Here is a 24,822-nt window from a genome sequence, read left to right as displayed (position 1 = left end):
TATGTGGGCCATCCTTGCCTGGAGCAGAGGGCATTCTGGGAACAGCTTTTAGGGATCTGAGCTCCTCAGCTCTGGGTTACATGTAATGAGGCATCCTTCAGATTGTCAGCATTTCCCTGACCAAAGTAATAAAATCTATAGGTCTAAGGCTGGAAGCAATTTTACCATGAGATGTTAGTATAGTTTTGAATTTGATAGATTTAATTTAAATAGATGTTGGAACAACATGGGGAACTCTCTTAACATTGGAGATGAAAGCTGTGACTTCACCAATGTATTTCCATTGGAGTGTCCATCAGGATTGCCTAGAGCTCTCTCTGGCCGTGGTGAGCTGAGGAAGGACTGGTGTCTGCTGACCAGAGAAGAATGACCTAATGCTTCAGGACAGAAGTCAGCAAACTGTGATCATTCATCTAGGGCTCTCCTTAATGTGGGAGTCTTCTCTGAAAATGAGGAGCCATACCAGGGCCACAGCAGCCAGTGATCCTTATAATGAAGGATGGAAGTTTGTTCCTCCTGGGGCCAGAACGTTTTGCAGGTGGCTTTCAAATCTTAACCACTATGCTTTTATGACATCACTGAAACAGAGTCAGGGTGAGGTAAAGATACTCAAATGGAAATATTTATTTCTTTTAAACTAGAACTTAGTTTTCCCTCCCCAACTTTGAGAAGGAACATCGGGAGAAAGGGGACAAGGTGAGAGGAGCATTTTGACACAATCCTAGGGAGTTGTTGGAGAGTGTCCTGGGTCTGGTTCTGGCTCACGAGACCTCACATCCCTTTTTCCATTCAGACAGGTCTTTGCCCTCACAGTGTTTCTTCCAGCCTTGCCTGAGGAGGACAGGGGAGCAGGAACAACAGAAAGAACCATGACCATCCAAACATTCTTAGGTCCAAAACCATAGGTAATTAACCAAAACAACTAGCAGCACCCAGGATTTAGTTTTATTTATTTCTGAGCTCCAAGGACTCTGTCCCTGTGCCTTGTGAAGACTTCTCTCTTCTTGATTTTCTCCTAGTCCTTATTAGCCTCAGCAACAAGTAAACAACTTTTTAAAGGATGAGTCATTTAGTTAAACACCTCCACCTCTGAAAATTCAGGTTCCTAATTAGCAATGCTCACAAGAAACCCAGCCTCAGAGATAACTGTGAGCACCAGAAACCCTGTCTCTGCACAATCCTAGGCTGGTTTCCAGCTTATATGACTGACCTGGTTATTCTTCTCTCGCTTCTGCCTATTTTCTTTCTCCACAAAATGTTGCCTTAGCTCTCCAAAACCATATCAAATGTTGGGCAAGCTTAGGCTTTTTCCCTCTGGTGTATTGCCTTCACCAGCAATTCACATTAGAAAACACCAATTGTTCCATTGTTTGGACCATCTTAATGTGAAAGACAATCACAAATTACCATGGCTCATAACAACTCTCCTCCCCATAGAAACCCCTTTCATGGTGTTCACAGTATACGCACACACTCATGGGGAAGGGTGTAGACAAGGTTACATTAAAATTGTTGGACCGTTCTGCAAAGGGGAGTTTGCCAGTGCTGGCTGCACCCATGATGAATGTACACACTGTCAGGGTTGCCCTGGTTGGCCAAAGTCTCCCAAGGAAAGACTCTTACCAATAGTTCATCCCTTCTGTCTCTTTGGCAATTTTCTTGGCACAGATAATTGCATCTGTGAGATCATCAGTGAGCAAGGCTGTAAGAGAGAAAAGTACAGTATCAGCTGAGACTATTATTTGAGAAGAGCCCCCAGTCACTATTTCTTGGAACAGGAGGGTAGGAAGAACTATGAGCTGCATTCTTATTTTTGTTGAGCTTCTTCACAAACCAGAGAATTTTTTTTTTTTCTAGAGTAGGCACATCTTGACTTCTTGAAGTTTTAGTCCTGAAAGTTTTTTGGAAATGTGTTTAGAAAAGACACGGTAAGCAGCACCTGGGTGGCTCAGTCAATTGAGCAACTGACTCTTGATTTCAGCTAAGGTCATGATCCCAAGATCATGGGAGCAAGCCCCACATTGGGCATTGAGCTCCGTGCTGAGCATGGAGCCTGCTTAAGATTCTTCCTCTTCCTCCCTCCCTCCCTCTCACTCATGCACACACACTCTCTCTAAAATAAAAATAATTTTAAAAAGACATAGTAGGAGAATGTTTTATGTATCCTAAAGAAATACACAAGTAAGAGGATCAGTAAGTACAAGGTTTTTTCTACTTGGGTTCCTTTGACACATACAATCTCCTTATAGGTAAATATGAAACTTGTCTATTTAACTTTGCAGTTTGTGCATTAAAAAAGTTCTACCTGAGGTGTTTATCATATGCAAAATTATATATGTTAAATACATTAGTCTTTATTATTTTTTCCCATGGCTTTCAGATATAAGGAATCTTTTGATTGCAAATGAAATCATTGGTATCAGCATTCTTTTCTGCTTGTCCAGAAGGGGCCTCAAAATCCTCAATGTAAACATGACAGGAAAAGGCAAATCAAAAGTCCAGCATCATTTCTGTTGCATGGCATGTTCTTCAGAAGCAAATGCAGAGATGGGTTTGGGATGCCAATATTTATCAGAAATCTACATCTGTGAAAAGAAGAGGGCAGAAGCAGGACTGGGCAGATGGAGATATCCAGTTGTGATGCAGGCTCACCAAAGTTGTCCAAGTTGTGCCCAAATAACTAAGTCTTTTTTTTTAAATGTCTATTTACTTATTTTGAGAGTGAGCAAGTACACGTGTGCGTGCATGCATGTGAGTAGGAGTGGGAAAGGGCAGAAAGAGAAGAGAGAGAGGATCCCAAGAGGGCTCCTCACTGTTAGCATTCCTTAGTGAACAAAGGGATCCATCCCAGAACCCAGAATGAGATCATGCATGACCTGAGCCAACTGAGCCACCCAGGAGCCCCCAGATGGTTAAGTCTTTCTGCCTCTACCTCACTCAGTCCCTGGGTGTGGGCTGCCAAAGGGGGGCACAGTGTTAGATTAGATGGTTCTCTGCAGCTAAGACAGACCCGAGAGGAGATGCTGGGTAGACTGACTGCAAATTGTGCAGATGCAGCTAGAGTCAGACTTATTCCCTTCTAGGGGAATCTGGCTGGTCCATCTCCTGGCCCATCACAATGACTGATCAAAGATATAAAAGCCAAAACCATTTGATATCATTTTTATTTATCAATTAAGCAAAGATTTTTAAAGAGTAGGGTAATACTCCATGTTGACTGGGTGCAATGAAATAGGCACTCTTCCGTGCTTGCTGGTGAGAATATAATGGGTTCAGCTTTTCAGGAAAGCAGTTGAATACCATGTGTCAAGAGCCTTAAAGTGGTTCTTATCTTTTCACCTAGCAATCTCTCTTTCTGGTCCTATCTTAAGGAATCCATTATGAATCCAGACGAAGATTTATTTACAAAGTAGTTTATTGTAGTTTAGTTTACAAAAGGAAATTTATTTCCAAGTGTAAAAGATCTAATTGCCTTATAATTAGGGATGTTCACGTTACTAATAATACCTCCATAGAATGAAATAAAATGCCATTTAAAATCATGTGTTGACATGATTTCATAATAGTGGGAAATGCTCCCAATATAAAGTTCTTAGTATTGTAAAAAAAATCCACCTAGAGCTACAATCTGGTGGACATTCGCTACATGGGACTATTTAAATCTAAAAGAAACTGATACAATTAGAAGTTCAGTTCCTCAGGTGCTCTCACTACATTTCAGATGCTTTTTTCTTTTTTAACTTTTTTATAATGTTTTACTTATTTTTGAGAGAGAGACAGAGCATGAGCAGGGGAGGGTCAGAGAGAGAGGGAGACAGAGAATCCAAAGACAGATTCCAGGCTCTGAGCTAGCTGTCAGCACAGAGCCCGACACGGGGCTCGAACCCACGAACCGTGAGATCATGACCTGAGCCGAAGTCGGATGCTCAACCGACTGAGCCACCCAGGCGCCCCCATTTCAGATGCCTTATAGCAGCTTTAGTGTGGCTAGTCACTCTCACTTTGGCTAGCACGGAGAACATTTCCATCATCACAGAAAGTTCTATTGGACAGCACTGGTTTAGAGAGAAAATAAAAGGATAGTCATAGTCACCAGTACTTGAAGGTTTAGCTCTAAATTGTGGGATCACCAGTGCTTTAACTCTTTCCTGCATGATTTTACATTTTTTACAACAGGGATGTATTATTTTTACTTTCAGAAAAATATAACAAAAAAGAATAATATTACCTCAAAGGAATCACCACAACACAAAGTTATTTTGTAAACTCAGCTGAAAATGGTGTTTTTCTTGAGTATGCCGATTTAGTTGCTAATTAGGTTGCCTACTCAGATAAGCTAAACTAGAAGATAAAGGTAATTTTCTTTTAAGAAAATTCATTCCAAATGGGGTGCTTTTAAAATTGAAAACAAAGTTCTGTTAAACAAGAGAAATCTAATGAAAAATTTGAGCTATAAGTGACGACGAATTGGGACAATATATTCTAAGTCACTAGCATTTGATACACAGTGAAAACTAAAGCTTTGTTAGCTTATAAGTCTTTTACCTTGTTTCTAGAGAGATGAATAGTTAGAATAGTAATCACTATTACTAATAGCTGACCTGTATAGAAAAAATCTTCTGTATCAGGCTCATGTTAAGTCTCTTCATCTATTATCTCTGTTTGGACTTGGAACAACCATGTGAGTGTGGACCGTTATCAGCTCTTTACACTGAGGTCGACACCCAGTAAAAGAGTCTGCATACAAACCTAGGGCTTAAATTCTGTTGTCCTACACTGCTTCCTTCCAACATGGCCACGTAAGCAAAAATTCCTGCTTATGTAAGACTACATGCTAATAAAGTTGATAATAAAAATATAAATACTTTATTAGTTTTTCAAGTAATTATTTATTTATTAGGAGATTATCCAAACTTAAGTTCTTGGTATTTGATACATGTTCAAATTACATAGAAACACTTTATTTTGTATGCATAAATTATTTTTTAATGTTTATTTATTTATTTTAAAAGAGAGAGAAAGAGGGCAAGTGTGCACATTTGTACGTGTGCATGAGTTGTGGAAGAGCAGAAAGAGAGAATCCCAAGCAGGGTCCAAGCTGTCAGCACAGAGCCTGACTCAGAGCTAGATCCCATGAACTGTGAGATCATGACCTGAGATGAAATCCAGAGTCAGATGCCTAACTGACTGAGCCACCCTGTGTGTATAAATTCTTGATAAGTGCTGAGATATTGTGGTTTGTATCTGAAAGTGCTTGGAGCCTGTTTCCTAAGAGAAGTGGATTCAGTGGGGCCTTGAGGGGTGGAAAGGACACAAGTTATACATAGTGCAGAAGAGGTAGAGTATTCTATAGTGCCAGGACTGGAACACATGGGAAGACAGGACTGGAACACAAAGCAGAAGGCTTGTGTTTGGGGTAAAGTGTTTGATTTACTTGGCTGGAGATGCTGTGGAGCCACTGGTAAACATTGGCTGGAGATTAGCTGCTGCAGGCCTATCTGGTGGAGACCTTCTAAAGTTTATCAGTCTCCAATTTTTCAATAGCTTTTTGTTGCCTAAATGAGATATTTTCAAAGTGCTAGTTGGACATGACTTTGACTTTGCTCAGGAAAATATATTAAGGAAGAGGGGGTCTGGGAAACATGAACCTGACGTGCTGAGATATGAAGACACAAGGAATTCACCACAGAGGGGCAGCAGAGGGGCAGAAATGAGTTAAGAGAGCAAGCATTTATAAGGATCCATGCCAAGAATTGCTTCTGCTCAATTTACTTTAAATAGACAAGTCTGTCTTGTCAAAGGGTACCGTTGAACAGCAAAGCATTATTCAACTGAATAGTTTATTCTTCCACATCCAACAACGGAAAACAGCAATGATCTACACAAAAAGAATAACTTATTTTCAGGTAAGTTAGTTCTCCTACAAAGTCTCTGTGTCTCTCCCCCAGCATCCTCTTGCCTTCCAACTAAAATATCACTACCATGCCCAAAAATTACTTCTCTTTCCCCTCTCTGAAGTGACAAAGGCCAACTCAGATACCAGGCTGATGAGAAATAGAGATTAGTATAGGTAAACAAGACTAGATACAAGAGACAACAATCACCCTCCCCCCTGCCAAACATCTCTTATTTTAAAGAGGTCTGTGTCATTGGAGGAAAATAAAGATTGATATTCCCTTATCATGTGCATATATATGTTTATATTTATACATACATATATATACAAATATTCTGTCTAAATAGTTTGGGGGTAGGCAGGAATTTTGCAAATACAATTTGGTACGGGTATCAGGAAGTGGCATAGCTTTGGAAGATGGGCAGAGGTGCATGTGAACCGTACATTTATGAAATGTAATGTTTCTTATAAAGACACCAAATGCTAACTTGTTTCCTAGTTCCCATGACAAATGTCCCTACTTCTGTAATGCATGGGACAGAATGACATTGTCCATAATTAAAGCTTCTCTGGCCTGAGGCTAAGGGAAGACGGCTACTAAGGGGTGATTAGGATATAAAACCAACATCCTGTTTTCTATTTTAAAGCTGTCTCTAAAAATCCCATGCTCTTTATGATGAGAAAGCAGATATGAGAGCTCCTTCACCTCTAACCATGAACCGTCCAACATTTTAAATTTCCTAGAATTCAAGATTGCCTTGCAGATATATGTTTGCCCCAGACTCCCTTATTTGAAACTAAATTGAACAATATTAAATTAGTCAACTGCAAGTAAAGTCAAGCATTGTCATGATGGGGTAACAGATTTTCTCTCCCACTATAAACAACAAGAAAACTAGACAAAGTATATGAGAACATTATTTTCAGACATTAAACAGCAGGCAATGCAGGATCTCGGCCCTTGAAACATAGAAACCAAATAAGGAGAATCTTATGATTGTCATGAGTTTTTGCCCTGAAGCACTTTTGCAGACCAGAAAAGTAAAACCCAGAAAGTGCTTGGAGCCTTGGAGATGGCAATTTAAGTGAAGGAGACAGAGATAAGAGGCCAAGGCAACTGGGATTTGTGGAGAAGAGGACCTGAGAGGGAGAGGCCTTCCAGAAGGAGAGCACCAGAAATCTGCATAGGGATTCCATGAGTTTTTGACTGAAGGTTTGAACTGGGCTTGCAAGGGGTAAAACTTCATGAAGCTAGTTAGGAAAAATTATCAGGGACCTGTGCAATTACAGAGCTCATGCAGGTCTGGGAGAAATTTCATTTGTGACAAATCGGAGGGGAGAGACCTTGGCAAACCCCTGGACATTCAAAAGACACTAGGAAAGCTGTGCGTTGGTGGTTGGATTAAATTGGCCCTACCATAGATACTACTCCCAAACTTCCCTACCACAATTTAAAAACAAGTATTAAAAGGGTCAGGCTGATTGGAATTAACTACTTGCCAAGATGAAATCCAATAGTCCTTAAAGGACCTTGGAAACAATATCAAGACACTTAAAAATGTAAAATATACTATGTTTAATTCGAACAAAATGTGATTATATGTGCAAAGAGGTATAAGAATGTGACCCATAACCAGGAGAAAGAGTGGTCGATGTTAAGACCTAGAAATGACACCACTGATTGAATTACCAGGCAAAGAATTTAAAATAATTTATAGATATGCTTATTTATATTGAGGACTTAAATGAAAACATGAATAAAATGAGGAAAATGAAATATATAAGCCAATCACCTATTATTGAAAATATACAATATTGGAAAAAATTCAATTAAAGAATTTAATAGATTAGGCACTTCGGAAGAAAGATCAGAGAATGTGAAGATAAAGCAATGGAAACAACTGAAAATAAAACACAGAAAAGGGAAAAGTGAAGAGTGTCAGTGACCTATGCGAAAATATCAAATGATCTAACACATGTGCCATTAGAGTTTTCAAAGGAGAAAAGACAAACGTAAACCCAGCAATCCAAAATTAGTGAATATCAAGTAAGATAAATATTAAGAAAACAGATATTGTGATAACGTTGCTGAAAATTAGCAATTAAAAGGAATCTCAAAAGTGGATAGAGAATAAAAGAGGCATTGCACACAGGGGACACAAATTCGAAAATCACCAATTTCTCAAAAAAAAAAACAAGATGAGCCAGAAGACAAAGGGATATCTTTGAGAAAAACAGCTGCCAGCTTAGAATTTTATACAGAGAGCAAATATCCCTCAAAGAAAAACTAAAATGTGGATATTTTCAGATAGACAAAAGCTGAGAGAATGCTTTCTAGTAGACCTCCACTCCAAAAAAAATATTGGAGGATAGTCTTTAGGTTGGAGGAAAATTATATCACTTAACTGTCTACCCAAATGAATCCACCCGAGAAATGATGAGTGTTGGGGATGGTAAGTATGTGGCAAATATAGAGACCCTTTTCCCCATCTAAAATTTTTATTTAAAAGATAATTGTTTAAGGCAAAAATGCATGTGGTGTATAGCATGTTAAAGTAAGGTGCAGGGCACCACAGCATAAAGGATGGGATGGGGAAACAGAAGCATAGAGTTATAAGGCTCGTGTGTTATATGTGAAGTGATGTAATGTTATTTGAAAGTAGAATGTGAGAATATGACGTATATTGTAAACCCCAGAGTAATGACTATAAATAAAACTGAAGCGTAGCTCATAAGCCAGTGGAGGAAATAGCGAGAGAGTACTGAGAAGTATTCAGTAATCCAAAAGAAGGCAAAAAAAAAAAAAAAAAAAAAAAAAAAAAAAAAAAAAAAAAAAAAAAAAAAAAAAAAAAAGAACCAAAAACAGATGGCACAAAGAGAAAACAAACAAAAACAAGACAGTAGATTTTAAAGTAACCGTATCAGTAATTACGTTGACTATAAAAGATCGAAACTAGGGTTCAGCAAACTGACCCACAGGCCTATGCTCTGTTTTTGTAAATAAAGTTTGATTGGAAGACACCCACACTTACTCATTTACATCTTCTCTGACTGCTTTTGTGCTACACAGAGAGTTGAAATGTACAATTGAGACTGTACACAAGGCTTAAAGGACAACTGTCCTTTAAGAAACCGTTTGCTGTCACTACCAACAACAGCCAAAGAATGGAAAGAGCCCAAATGTATATTGAGTGATGAACGGATAAAGAAGATGTGGGTTACAATGAAATATTACTCACTGATCAAAAAGAATGAAATCTTGCCATTTACCGCAACGTGGATGCAACTAGAGTGTATCATGCTAAGTGAAACAAGTCAGTCAGAGAAAGACAAATATCGTATAATTTCACTCATATGTGGAATTTAAACAAAACAGATGAACATAAGGAAAGGGAAGAAAAAACTAGATTAAAAAAAAGAGGGAGACAAACCATAAGAGACTCTTTTTTTTTTAAATGTTTTATTTATTTTTTGATACAGAGAGAGACAGAGCATGAGAGGGGGAGGGGCAGAGAGAGAGAAGGAGACACAGAACTGAAAGCATGCTCCAGGCTCTGAGCTAGCTGTCAGCACAGAGCCTGATGCGGGGCTTGAGCCCACGAACATGAGATCTGACCTGAGCCAAAGTCGGAGGTTTAACCGACTAAGCCACCCAGGCGCCCCAAGAGACTCTTAAATACAGAGAACAAACTGAGGGTTGCTTTTGGGATGTTGGGTGAGTGGATGGGCTAAATCGGTAATGGGCATTAAGGAAGACAATTATTGGGATGAGCACTGAGTGTTATATGTAAGTGATGAATTACTAAACTCTATTCCTGAAATCATTATTATATTATAGGTTAACTTGGATTTAAATTTTTTAAAATGTTAAAAAAATAAACCACAATGAGATGAAAGAAAGAGAACGAAATAAGGAAAGAAAGAAATAAGGAAAGAAAGAAAGAAAGAAAGAAAGAAAGAAAGAAAGAAAGAAGGAAGGAAGGAAGGAAGGAAGGAAGGAAGGAAGGAAGGAAAGAAAGAAAGAAAGAAAGAAAGAAAGAAAGAAAGAAAGAAAGAAAGAAAGAAAGAAAGAAAGAAAGAAAAAGAAAGGAAAGAAGGGAGTTTGCTGACCTCTGATCTAAAAATTCTTAATGAAAAGCAGAAGTCGTTGGACTGGATATAAAAGTAACACCTTACTATGTGCTGTCTGTAAGGAATTCACAGTAAATATAAAAATTCAGATAAGTTAAAAGCAAAACAATGGTGGGGAGCCTGGGTGGCTTAGTTGGTTGAATTTCTGACTTCAGCTCACATCATGATCTCTCTGTTCATAAGTTCAAGCCCTACATCAAGCTCTGTGCTGACAGCTCAGAGCCTGGAGCCCTTCAGATTCTGTGTCTTTTTCTCTCTCTCACTGCTCTCCCCCGATTGTGCTCTCTCTCTGTCTGTCTCTCTCTCCAAAATAAATAAACATTAAAAAATTTTTTAAGTAAAAAAATAAAAAGAAATATATTGTGCAAAGAAATCTGAGTCACTATAGTGATATCAGGTAAAGTAGATTTGGGGACAAGAAATATTAACAGAGTTAAAGAGGGGCATTGGCACTAATGGTAAAAGGGTTAACTAATTAGAAAGATTTAACAGTCCTCAATATGTATGTACCTAATAACAGAGCTTTAAAAACTGACAAAGCTGATAGGAGAAATACATAAATTATAACTTTATAGTTGGAGATTTCAATACATCTTTCTCATTATTTGATAGAATAAGTGAGAAAATAAACATTTAATATATTATATATTATACTTATAAAATATATATAATATATACTTATTTTATATACATATGGCATAGAATATCCACCTAGCAACTGTAGAATACATATTAGTTTTTCAAATGCACATTTGCCATTATTATATACTACGTGGTGATCCTAGATCTATATCACAAAATAAGGTTCAAATCATTTTGAAGGTTTGAAACCATACAGACTACTGCAATAGAATCAATTTAGGAATCAAGTATAGGGGCGCCTGGGTAGCTCAGTCGGTTAAGCATCCAGCTTTGGCTCAGGTCATGATCTCACGGTTCATGGGTTCGAGCCTCGCATCGGGCTCTGTGCTGACAGCTAGCTCAGAGCCTGGAGCTGCTTCAGATTCTGTATCTCCCCCTCTCTCTCTGACCCTCCGCTGCTCATGCTGTCTTTCTCTGTCTCTCAAAAATAAATTAAGAAAATAAAAAAAAAATCAAGTATAAAAATTCATCCTGGAATCATCCCTTATAATCATCTTGGGCATTCCCTTTGCCTCTCTCCTTTATTGAAATCTTGTTTTGTGGATCTGTGTCTTCTTATTTTTTGGTTTACTTTATCCTGTTACTGGAGCACTTTTTTCTGCCCTATGCACTAAGAGGCTGATCTACGTGGATGACATCAGTAGACACCCCCCTCCCCACACCTGCCCCATCCTCTGACTCTGGTAGAGTTGAAAAGTGAACACCAGCAGGAGATCACAAGGGAAAAGGACAGTGAAGTTGGGACATATCTGTTTTCCCAGCTTTTTTTCTGTTAAGTCATCAAGAATAAACTGTGTTCCTTGATGGAAGGTCACAGCTTCTACAAGGTAGCATTCTCCATACACACCCCATACCTGGGTGTGAGTCACAGTTCTCTCTCCAGTATCCCTTGGGCCGGGAGTTAGTAATGGTCTGCTGTTTCTAATCCCTTACTTCATTCCTCCTGGGGTTTCCCCTGCAATCTGACTGCAAGTAAGTAGCTCCCTTTTAAAAATTCTTGAATTACCTAGTTTGAATTGGTTATGTTTTACAGTCAGGGTTCTTTCTATAAGAAAGACAACTTGTTTGTCTCAGAATATATTCATTCTTTTTTTTTAATTTTAAAAATGTTTTATTTATTTTTGAGACTGAGAGAGACAGAGCATGAGTGGGGAGGGTCAGAGAGAGAGGGAGACACAGAATCAGAAGCAGGCTCCAGGCTCTGAGCTAGCTGTTAGCACAGAGCTGGACGCGGGGCTCGAACCCACAAATGTGAGATCATGACCTGAGCTGAAGTCGGAGGCTTACCCGATTGACCCACCCAGGTGCCCAAAATATATTCATTCTATACTCACAATATATTGATGATTCAGCTAGTATAGAATTTTATATTGGAAATAGTTTTTCTCCAAGATTTTAAAGACATTATTTTCTTCTAGCTTTCCAGTGTTGATATTGAGAAGTCTGATGCTACTCTGATGCTTGATCTTTGTATGGAGCATGTTTTTCTCTCTCCTTGAAGACCATAGTGTATTCTAATACTCACTAGTTTTCTGAAATTTCATGAGGACGTGCCTTAATGGGAATCTATGTTAAATGGCTGTACTGGTCCTGTGATGAAACTTCTAATTTGGAAATGCATGCCCTTCTGTTCTGGAAATATTTTTGAAAGATGTCACTCCATCTACTGTTTCTCTTCTATCCTGCTGAAACTTGTATTATTCAGATCCATTTATTTTTCTTATCCTTACTTCTCCTATTTTACATCTATCTCTTTCTTTTTCGTTATACTTTTAGATTTGTTTAATCTTATTTTCCAACTTCTCTAATGAGGTTGTCGTATTTTGAATTTCCAGAAGCTCTTGTTCTTTAAACGTTTCTTTTGTTTTTATAAAAGAAAGCATCCTTTTCTTGTTTCCTTGATATGACTGACATGTTATCTATCTGAAGATATTAATGATAGTTTCCTTTATTACTTGAAAATTTCATTTCCCTGTATAATCTCTGCTTTCAACAAGTTACTTTTATCTGATTTTGTTTTTTCCTGTTTTGTTTTTGTTTTGTTTTATTTTGTCTCATTCTTTCACATCAATGACACTTCTATGATGTCTGGTGATCTTTTTATTTAAGAAAGAGAGACTAAAAAGCTGATTAGGAGTTCTGTACACAGACACTGGGATTTTCAGCTGTGTATCTCACTATGGGGAAATCTGGCTTGTTTTGTTAATGGAAAGGTCCCACTCAGAATCCTTGGTTATTTCCTTTTCATCTGTCTGAATCCCCCGGCCAGAATCTTCTCTGCTAGCTTCTATCATTCTGGGATCTAAATGGAGGAAAGTGACTGGGACTATGGAAACTAATTCAATCTCTGATGTCTTCAGTAAGGAGCTCTCCCATTCACAGGGTGTCGAGCTCCCTCAGTTGAGAAACATTCTACTTGCTCTGTCCAGAAGGGAAAGTTCCAGTATTCTGTCAGGATTGGGGAGAAGTCAATAGCTGAATGGAGTCAGGAACGGAATCTGATTGTCTAGCTGCTCCTTAATTGGATTTCCAATAGATCCTCCTATTTTCTACCTACCCTCACTCACATTTCCCGAATTAGCTGATCTTGCTGATTTCTGAGCCCTTTTAGGATTCTGTGGTTGCTTCTTGGCTTTTCCCACTGTCAGTTTAGGACTCAAATTTCTCTAATTACTAAATTCGCCAGAATTTGTCCTCCTGCTTTTCAGCTTCTAAAAATGTGCATGTCCATGGGTTCTACTCCTGAAACCAATACTGCACGGAATGTTAACCAACTTGAATTTAAATAAATACATTTTTTTAAATGTACACATCTTGTTACTGGGTTTAACTGGAAGAGTCCATTGGGGAATGCTGGTGAAATTGATCATGGATGGGCAGGGGTTTAAAATTCACACCTGTAGGAAGGTGAAGATACTGAATGTTTTAGCTCAGAAGGTAAGAAATTAAAGGAAAGAAATAGCTACTAGTCATTTTCAAGCATTTAATAAGTTTCTATGTATAAATTTGAACAAATTCATTTTTAATAAATCCAGAAAAAAACCTAGAATTAACAGAAGAAAGCTTTAAGGAAGTAGATTTTGGCTCACTAAAAGGATGTTCTAAATTAAGAGTTGATAGACAGTTGTGTGCTCTGCCTCAGGAGTTAGTGAACATTCTGTTTTAATGTAGGTATAGGGACAATTTAGTAGAAAATTAACACATTGTTCAATCTTTCATACATTCAGACATATGTATGGATTATTTAGTAGTGTCAAAGAGAAATTAAAAGTTTATTTCTTGCTTCTAAGGAGTTTGCCAGAGAACATCTTATACCTCTGTGTCTTCACCCTAGCTTCTCATTCCTTCCATTCATTTATTTAATGAATATATATTGAACCCCCAAACTATGGCCAGGTACCAGTCTGGGCACATCAGTGGGAAAAAAAAAACCAGATAAAACCCCTGCCCTCACATTGTAGAGTGGGGAGGATTGGTTGAGTATCTCTTGCACTTTATTCTCCATGACTCCCAACCATGATCACCATTCAGATTTTTCTATCTCTCACCTCAACACTTGCAGTGGCACTTAAATGACCTCTTCTTCAATCTATCTCGCACCCTGTGTGCAGATTAATCCTTCTGGAGCAATGCTCAATCAATCAACTGATCTCTGTTGATTTCCTATTGCAGGCAGAGATCAGTACATACTTAGCCTGGATTCCAGGCCCTTCACAGTCAGGTGGTGATCAACCTTTCCAACCCATGTCCTGTTATTTTTCTTCATGTTCCCTTTGTTCCAGATAATACAAATGTCTCACTGCTCTGTGCTTGCCCTAAATCTTCCCACATGCAACTTTTAGCTTTCATTGTTCCCTTAACTTGAAATGACTCATCTCTGAGTGTCCAAATCTTACTTATTTTCCAAGTCTTAGTTCAAATATCATTGTGATTTTTCCATGACTTTATCAATAACATCTTTGTTCTCTGAAGTCCACCATGTGTAGCAACACCTCGTTATAGTCATTTAATTCATAAAGCATATAAAATTTCCTAATACCAGAATTCATGTCTGATGTTTTCTGCCAGCCTCAACTCTGTGCACATGTATATTCTTAAACAACTGAAGTAGAAGCCTTGGAGTGAATTCTAGCTTAATTTCTACTGTTGAAGAAATTTAAAGTATATTTATTTATCTCATTCTGTACAAAGAAGCATAAATGCATATTTTGAGCAAATCGCTTATGGAAACCAGTTGGCAAACAACTCTCTCCTTCGTATTGAACATATTTAATGTCTGTATGCATGAAAGGATAGTAAGGTCATTTGTCCCCCCCTCTGTTTTTATGGTGGCTACATAAAAACCATCCTAGAAGGAATAAGTTATCATTGGGCGAGTAAGGTCACAGAGCTCTGAGTGTCACCCTGAGGAGCTGTTCCATAATATGTTGGCATGGTGTAGACCTACTTGCACATCTGAACTCCAAATTTCCATGAAAGCAGAAAATGGGTGGATATTCCATTATCAGCTTTCCTGCCTTTATCCCCCGGGATGTTATTTTTGGAAAACCAAAACTGCACCTGAGCAGGCAACATGACAGTGGTTTTTCTCCTGCAGCTTAGCATGTCTGCACCATGTGAAGCTGTTTATCTGAAAAATGCCATAGTCAATGCTTCCATCCTCCAGCTTGGTCTGAGCTGTTGTATTGTAGTGGCTCTCATAGTATGCCATGCAGATCCCTAGGGGAGGAAAAGACCAGAAACACCAGTAAATGAATTTTTTCCCTCCAACCCTGCTCTTAAGAGAGAGTTCCTTTATACATGTTATAATAATGCTGTGGTGCCAACATAGCTTGGGGAAGGACAGGGTGGGTAGTATACCCTCGGGGCAAACCTGAAGCCACACACCTAGGCAGTGGCTGCATCTCAACTAGATGGGAACTCAGGTCCTCTCCCTACTGCCCCAACAAGGGTAGCATTATTTTCTCCTTCCCTGACTGGTGGACTCCAGGGGTGTATACAGGAGGGGAAGGGAGAACAGGAACCCTGGAGAGCAGCGGTTAAGAAGAACATGTAGATTGCCAGCAGGTGTTCCTGGTGGGACAGACTGTGCAAAAGCCAAAGCTGGAGGTGTGCGGAGGCTCTGATATCTCAGGGAGGATGGTGGGAGGAGATCAAAGGTAGAAAAAGAATAGAAAGGAAGAAATCTCACAGTTTCCAAGGCTAAAGCCCTGGTAATTGTCCAGACCAGCCCTTGAAAATATTTTTGCCAGTTTACAACGAGTGTAGACTTTGGGTTCAGTGACCGTGACCAGGCAGCTGATCAAGGCCAAGATGCTGGCAGCCTTCATCCCTAGGCCTGTTGGAGACAGAACCTGTCAAAAACAGGAAATCACATTAGACAATTTTGCTCTGTCCTGAGTCCTGAGATTAAGTCTGTTGCCATTGAGAACTTCAAAATCTGCCATAGTTGTGGATGGTCCTGCCTAAACTTCTGGTACTTTTATTTTACTTTATTTTATTTTTATTTTAATTTTTTAATAAAAAAATTTTTTAGTATAATTGACACACAGAGTTACATTAGTTTCAAGTGTACAATACAGTAATTTGACAAGTTTATATATTACGCTATGCTTATCACAAGTGTAGCTACCATCTGTCACCATACAATGCTGTTATAATATCATTGACTATCTTCTCTATGCTGTGTCTTTTATTCCTGAGACTTATTCATCCTATAAATGTAAGCTTGTGTCTCCCACTCCCCTTCACCCATTTTGCCCAGCCTCCCACTTCCTGTTTCTTTCAATCATTCAGAAGCAGCATGGGAAAAAAACAAAGTATAAGAGTATACAGGGGAAGGAATGAGTCCAGGCTCTTTCCTTAATACTTTTCTTCATGGTCACTCTCAAGTAAATGCTATGCTCCTGGGATCAGGCAAACAAAGAAATGAACCCTCCTTTGTTGAGGTTCAGTGAGAAACCACAAAGGGCACTCCATTTCCTGGATTCCCATTTTAACTCTATGAATAGACCAAAATATAATTCAAATAGTTAAGCATTCCTTATCTATGTAGAAACACACACCCCAGTTTCAACCAGAGATGGCATATGCGTGGGTCTGCAGGGACAACTTTTAAGATTTATTAAGTGGAGCTTTATTAAAGTAAGATTTATGGGTGCCTGAGTGCCTCAGTTGGTTAAGCACCCAGCTCTTGATTTCAGCTCAGGTCACTTGATTTCAACTATAGTCATGAGAATGAGCCCTACGTTGGGAGGACCCTGCTTGAGATTCTCTCCCTTTCTCTCCCTCTGTCCCTCCCCCGTTTGCATGCATGCACTGTCTCTCTCTCTCTCTCTCTCTCTCTCTCTCTCTCTCTCTCTCTCTCTGTCAAAAAATAAAAATGAAATAAAATAAATGAAATAAAAAGATTTAGCATCTTTACTTTCTTCTATTCTCTTAATACATTTCCAAGTGTGGGAACATTGTTTCAAAAATATCATTGTTATGTTGCAAATGCAATGTTTTTCTAAGCTCCTCTGTCACTGTTTCATTGGATACCTTAAAAAAATCTTGGTATTGTCTGTTGGGCAAGAGGGGACAGATGACCATGGGTCACAAAAAGAAAAAGTGTTGGTGGTGGGAGAGTCCATAGAGACCCCATTAAAGATCAAGAGTTCCATGCCTTGTTGTCTACTGGTTTTCTAGAAGTGCTTCCTCTCTCAAAGCAGTGTATTCCCCAAATAAAGCAATCTTTCTGGGATGGGGGTGTTGTGAAATTTCTGATAGTGAACTTTATACTCATACATATTTTCTTCCAGCATAATTTTCTGCACTTCACTAGAAATTTCTAAAGTTATTACTTTCCTAGAGTTACATTCTCCAGTGGAAAGGTGATGCTAAAAACAGGGCTGAGTATTCAGAAAGGCTAGAGGAAGAGTCACTGTGGGGGCTTTAAAGTAACAGCAATAAGGTAAGTACAAGTCACCTGGGGTATATAGAATACATACTGGTAAATAGCAAGGGTCAGCAAACCAGGCTTATTTTTGTAAGTGAAGTTTTATTGGAACATAGCTATGCCCATTTCGTAATATAATGTGTATGGCTGCTTTTCGTAAGATTGAGTGGTCATGTTAGAGACCATATAGGTCACAAAGTCTAAGATACTTATTATCTGAAAACTTCCAGAAATGGTCCCTGATATACAGCAGTGAACTATACGCCAGGCACTGAAAGGGAGATACATTAGGGTTAGGATACAGAGCTTACGAATTTTGTTGGTTTCCATCCCCTGCCTTAGACTCTTACTGGTTGCAAATAAAACAAAATAAGACCTCACAGAAGTGGTAGCCCCAAGCACATCTTTCTCTGTCCTTCAAGTCAGAGGTTGCCATTGCTGGTTCTTTGGGACAGGGGGCTTCATTGTAATAATTTATATCTCATAAAAAAGGCAGATTCCTGGTGCCTGCCCCAGAGATCCTACTCAGGTGATTCTGTGAAAAGGAACTGTTCTACTTACTCAATCAGTGATTGGCAGCTCGCATGAGCTTCCTGCACCCTGTGAAACCATTTCTGATTCTTACAAGGCACAAGTGATCTGTATTCAACCAAGAATCTTTCCTTAGAGCCTTAGAGAGAGAAGAGTTCCTAACTCTTGTTCCCAAATGCCTAGAGATTCTAGAATCCTGTTTCATGGGACTTGGGTGATAACTGCATTCTGAGCCTTCCTTACTTCTCTTTCTTCTTCTTTCTCTACAACAGCCCTCCTCACTACTCAACTCAACCAATGCTTCCCATTCAAGTACAAACTCCCCTCTCAGGCAATAGTCTCCAAACTTTGCCACAAATCCCATCAATAAAGAAATTTGAGCACATAATCCCAGTAGGTATATATCAAATTATATCATGTTCTTCTGTACTAGTGTTACATAAATTATAAACATATACAAAATGAAAATAGGGATTGTTAAAAATGGATGAGATAAAGGTAAAATTATCACTTAAAAGTTGTATTAATAGTACAAAATGTCTTGTTATAATTTGTTATTATTAATACAATATTTTTTAGTGAGATCAGCAATACAACAACCCAACTAAAAAATGTACAAGTGGTCTGAACAGACATTTCATCAGAGAAAACATGAAGATGGCAAATAAGCATATAAATGATGGTCAACATCTTTTGTCATTAGGGAAATATAAACTAAAACCAAAATGAAGTACTAGTTCACATCTCTTAGAATAACTAAAATCAATCAAACAGACAATATGAAAAGATGTTGAAGCTGTGGATCAGTGAGAAGTCTCATTTATCACTGGTGAAATGCAAAATTGTATAGTCACCTTTGAAAACAGTTTGGCAGCTCTGACAAAGTTAAACATAGACTTTCCAATTACATTAACCATCACACTTCTGGTATTTATCCAAGTGGATTGAAAACTTCTGTTTGCATGAAAACAAATTAGCCTATATTTATAGCAACTATTCATAATCATTGAAAATGGAGGCAACCAGATGTCCTTCAACAAGAGAATGTATACAAAGCTTGACATATCCAGTCAGTGGAATACTACTAGGCAATAAAAACAATGAACTATTGATTCCCACAGTACAGATGAATCTCAAGTGCATTAAGCTAAGTAAAAGAAATAAAAGACTCTAAGTTTTAGGATTTCATTTATGGGACATTATGAAAAAGAAAAACTATTGGATTGAAAATAGATCAGTGGTTGCCAGAGGTTATGGGTGGAGTTGCCTACAAAGGGAGTGCACAAGGGAAATTTGAGGTCAATGAAACCATTCTTTGTGGACTGGGATAACAAATACATGATTCTATGCACTTGTTGAAACACACTGAACTATGTGCCACAAAGAATGAATTTTGTTGTATGCAAATTTTAAAAAATCAGCCCAGATGTTGGGCTGGAATGTAGATGGATGTAGACTGTGACAAACCTAACTGTGTTACAGATGTTTGACATAACCTCACTGAAGGGGGTGGAAAAAGAGATATTGACCTAGATAATTTTGGAAAACAGTGTTTTCACTGGATAATTAAGTCTAAGGACAAAAATATCTGTGTATCAACACTGTACTGTAGTTAGTTAATTAGTTTCTCATAGGAGTAAGAGTTAGCAATTCTAAAACTATTTTACACATATACTAGGATTAAACGAGTAACTGAATTATGGGTAATGGGTTTCACACTGTCAGAGAAAGAAGTCACAAATAAGCAAATAAGGAAGTCTAGAATGAACCCTGTGATGCTGTATTAGAGTCAGAGCTTTATCTATCAATCAATCAATCAATCTATCTATCTATATCTATCTATCTTCAGATAGATATATACATGCACACACACATGTATACATACATACATGTGTACACACGTACTTAAAATTTCCCCTATCTTTGATATCTTTCAGCTTTGATAGAGAAATAAATGTAGGTGTGTGTGTATACATAGCTTAGTGTATATACTTATTTCTTAACTCTGTCTTCTGAGAGGACCTAGAGGGTGTGACACTCAGTAACAATGAGCACACTCAGGACCCAGATCTTGCTTCTAGCATCATTTTCCAATGAAGGAAATCAGGACTTCTTAGAAAATTGGCTGATTTCAGACCTGGGGCATGGACATGGCGGATGAGCCTGCCTGAAGCATCTTATTAGTATTATATTAAGGAAGTGCTTAAAAAGAGAGACATGAAGAGGGATGGGGTATTAAATCCAAAGAAGAGAGGAGCCAGTCTGAAAGGACATTAGTGGCCAAAGCCAGAACAATTTGAACAACCAAATAAATAACTATAGTATTGGATTATAACTTGGAAAAGAAAATAAATATCTATGAGTGCATACTTATATAAATAAATGATTGGATAAATAAATATATGAGGAGAAGGGACAAATCTTACTTACAGAAGAATTTTAAATTATCTATGTGGATAATCCCCCTCCAGGAAATGGGGCTTAATTCTCCTCCTTTTGAGTAGGGAATGGATTTAGTGACTTGCTTCCAACAGAGTATGGAAGGGGGAAAACAGAAACTTTATAGTGGAGAAACCTGGTGGACGACCTCACCTTAGCCAGTGTTGAAGGTTAACCTCATTAGAAAGGAGTCATGCTATGTACCCACTGACAGAATGTAATAAGAGGGCCATTTGACCTCTATGGTTTTCTTCCCCAACTTCTACAAGCATCATCTAACCATGAGAAAACAAGTCAAATCCCAAATGAAGGACATTCCACAAAATACCTCATCAGTACTCTTCAAATGTGTCAAAATCAAGAAAAACAATACTGGGAAGATGTTACAGACTGAAAGAGATTAAGAAGATATGATGATTAAATATTATGTGGTATCCTGGATGGATCCTGGAATTTAAAAAGACAAAATTGGAAAGTATGGTGAAATCTGAATAAAGCCTATAGTTAATGCGCTGTACCAATGTTAATTTCTTAGTTTTGACAGATGTGCTGTGGACATGACAGGTGTTAATTATTAAGAAAGCCGAGTAAAGGGTATATGGGGACTCTGTGCTCTCTGGGAAACATTTCTGTAAATCTAAAATTGTTCCAAAATAAGTTTAAACATTTGTTAGTTCACATACTTCTGATAGCCACTTAGAACAGAAAAGTTGAGCAAATTTGAAACATTTGTGTGATATTGTGATTTATAGTAAGATATATATATTTGATCTTCATTCTGCTTCTGGCACAAAACTAAAACCCTTGGAATTTCCTAAGTGATAAGAGTGACAAAGGCGTCTTGATATTTATAACAAATCCTTTTCATGTTAATGTTTATGTTTATGAGTTTATGTTAATGAGGTGACTTTTGGAGAGCACCAAAGGATGGGGCTGGTTGTCACATGATTAGGGGGCTAGAACTTTCAATCCCACTCCGCCGCTAGCCTCCCAGAGAGGAGAGGGTCTGGAAGTGAAGTCCAGTCCCCTATGGCCAATGATTTAATTCATTGTGCCTATATAATGAAGGCTTCAAAAAGACCCAAAAAGGATGGGGTTTAATGAGCTTCAGGGTTGGTGAATTGTAGGAGGTGGTATGTCTAGAAAGAGCATGGGGGCTCTGCACCCCTGCCCACATGCCTTCCCCTATGTATCTCTTTCATCTGACTCTTCTTGAGTTTTAGCCTTTTATAATAAACTGGCAAACACAAGGAAATGTTTCTCTGAGTTCACTGAGCTGCTCTAGGAAATGTATCGAACCCAAGGAGTGGGTTCTCTGGAGTCTCCAATTTATAGCCAGTTGCCCAGAAACACAGATGACAGTCTGGATCGTGACAGGCATCTGAAGCAGGGGGCAGTTTGTGGGACTGAACCCATAATGTGTGGGACCTACCTTGAGGCAGGTAGTGTCAGAACTGAGTTAAAATATCCGACACCCAGACCGGGTCTGCTGAGCATCGGAGAATTGCTTGGTGGTGTTGGAAAAACACACACAAACACACATATTGGACTTACTGTTGTAAACTAAAAATGATTAATTTCTAAATTTGACAACGCTTTTACTACATTACCAGTGAAAACCCCAACAAACACGTGGCACAAGAGATTTTCAAAATCACTCTTTTCATTACCAATTATTGCAGAGATCCCACTGTCTCATTTTAATAAAATTGATCATATTAACTACTAATTCCATTATCCCTGACGGGAAGGAAAAGATACATGATTCTTAATCCACTTATTTGTGGCCATGTAAAGTAAGATGCAGGACACAGGGCCATAGGGCTTAGTGAAGTGATGGGTGGAGACTGGCCACTGGAATTGGAGAGGAACCCATCCTTATGAGGCGATGGATCCTTTGATTAAAATTCTAAGACTTGGGATGGCTAGGTAGCTCAGTCAGTTAAGTGTCCAGCTCTTGGTTTTGGCTCAGGTCGCATGATCTTACGGCTCATGAGTTTGAGACCTGCATTGGGCTCTGCATCGGCAGTGCGAGGTCTGCTTGGGATTCTCTCTCTCCTTCTCTCTCTGCCCCTCCTGTGTGCTCTCTCCTTCTCAAAATAAATGAATAAGCGTTTAAAAATATTCCAAGACTTTCCCTGAATTTCTTCTCTACTATTTCTCTGAAATAATAAGGAAACAGGACAAAACTATTTTCTTTACATTTTTTGGGGTTCATTGAGTTTTTATTGTGTGTGGCTATTTTCAGTTTCCACTGCCATATATAGGAGAGAAACATTTTTATGAGTAGAAGAAACTAGTAAAGGTAAGAATGCAGGGTCTGAAATCACACTGCCAACTGCTACTTGTTATTTTAAATTCTCTGTGTCCCAGTTCTGTCATCTGTCAAATGGGATGATAGCAGCATTTTCTTCAATAGGATCACCACGAAGACCAAGTAGGATAATACACTTAAGCTGTCAGAATACTGCCTTACACATAAGAGCTCACCGTGTTCTGGTTATCATCATCATTTATAGGGATTACAACTTTGGTGACTTTTTATTACCACAGCGAAGAAAATAAAGTCTTAGGTAAATGCAACAAGGTGAGTTTGGTAGTTATTTTGGTGAAGAAATGTGAGAACATTCAGCATAAAGCTTCATTCATTGGACAGGTACAGAGGTATCTTTTAGTTGAAGTTTTTAGCCCAAAGTTTCTGGGGATCTGAAAATCTCCAGTAATTGTATACAAAATGGGAGTATTTGTGTGCATTTTCCTAGGTATGGACTCCAAACCTGACAGATTCTCAAAGAAATCTGGGGCTTCCAAAATATTAGGAACTGCCACTTTTGAGCCAACACAGTCAAGGGTAGATAGCTCTGTCCCTGGAGCACTCTCCTTTGCCTGGAGACCCAGGCAGGGAAAGGACAGGAATCCTTTGTCTGTCTTTCATGCCACACTCATTGTGCACTGGCTCTTTCTTATTGTTTCTATTCTTTGACATTTTTGGCATTTGCTGAATGCATAATGAAAGCTCTCCAATGTTCCAACCACTCTAAAATTTGGAGGTCATGGTTTGGGACATCAGGATAGCATTAATTCCTCCATGACATACACATTTACTAAATTTTGTGGCACCCCAAGAATTTCTTCATTTGTTCATGCTGAAGCTTTGGGAGAATTTGTGTGTGTGTGTGTGTGTGTGTGTGTGTGTGTGTGTGTGTGTGTCTGTGCGCATTAACATTTAGTCTTTCCCACCACACTGTTGATACTTATCCCCACAAATGCCCACCTATTGGTCAGACTCTTGCCATCATCTTTGCAAACCTTCCGCGTTTGCACTCTCATATGTCAGCATGTCGTGTTAGAGCCATTTCCAATTTTTTTAAGTCCAAGATAAATGCAGAAAGAACTTGCACTGTGGCTGAACTCTCCCTAACTTCTTGAAAGGAAAATGTCTGTGTGGCATGACTTTTTCCATCACTCAATCCAACTGTGCACTCCCAGAATAAGAAAAATCGGAAACCTAGCAGGCGTACAACCCCTGGCTCCTGTCAGTGGCAAGAGGCTGTGGTGCGAGGCCCCAGTGAAAACTACTGCCTTCGGCGTGTCCTCCAAAGTAAGGGCTCCGTCCTTCTTTTGCTGGAATCCCAGTTATGTTGCCACTATCACGTGAGAAAGTAGCTTTATGTGAATGATCCTAAGGCTCTTGGTTCCCTTGCTGTCATTTGTTTATTGTATCTGAGGTTTGCAGTAATTTGTAAGCATGTGTTTAAAATTCCAGTTAACGTTTATCTCCGTTCTCAGTGCTGGCAGCCCCCAACGGTGACAACTGAATCTTTGGGTGACCTTTCCAGTATATAATTTAGATCTAGGAAACATCACAATAACAAATCTGGATTCTTGAAGTTTATAAATGAAAGGCAAACTATTTACAAACAAATAATAAAACCAATCAAAATAAGGGATATTTTTAACAGGAAGAAACTCTGGAAATGTTATATAGTACCTCATTTTACAGATTAAAAGGCTGAGGATGAGGGGGCACCTGGGTGGCTCAGTCGGTTAAGTGTCTTACTCATGCTCTGTCTGTCTCTCTCTCTCTGTTTCTCTTTCTTTCTCTCAAAAATAAGTAACAAAGATTTTTAAAAAATTTTAAGCTGAGGATGCCATCTACAAAATGAAAAGGCAGCCTACTGAATGGAAGAAAATATTTTCATGCCATGTATCTGCTAAAGGGATAATATACAAAATGTATTTAAAA

At 38.6% G+C, this 24,822-nt stretch overlaps 1 protein-coding gene across 1 annotated transcript; it reads right to left on the bottom strand.

Annotated features, from left to right (window-relative positions):
• Positions 1-595: 595 nt before the first annotated feature.
• On the bottom strand, positions 596-18,265 carry LOC115304850 (lysozyme-like protein 1). The gene is made up of 5 exons (XM_029955183.1): positions 18,168-18,265; positions 15,861-16,023; positions 15,230-15,388; positions 1,624-1,702; positions 596-831 (listed from the first exon to the last, which is right to left on the bottom strand). The coding sequence occupies exons 2-5, from the start codon at positions 15,997-15,999 to the stop codon at positions 762-764; spliced, it is 447 nt and encodes a 148-aa protein (XP_029811043.1). The 5' UTR covers positions 16,000-16,023; positions 18,168-18,265; the 3' UTR covers positions 596-761.
• Between the last annotated feature and the right edge of the window lie 6,557 nt (positions 18,266-24,822).

Source organism: Suricata suricatta, chromosome 10 (genome assembly GCF_006229205.1).
Source record: "Suricata suricatta isolate VVHF042 chromosome 10, meerkat_22Aug2017_6uvM2_HiC, whole genome shotgun sequence".
NCBI lineage: Eukaryota > Metazoa > Chordata > Mammalia > Carnivora > Herpestidae > Suricata > Suricata suricatta.
This window is presented reverse-complemented; position numbering and strand designations above follow the sequence as displayed.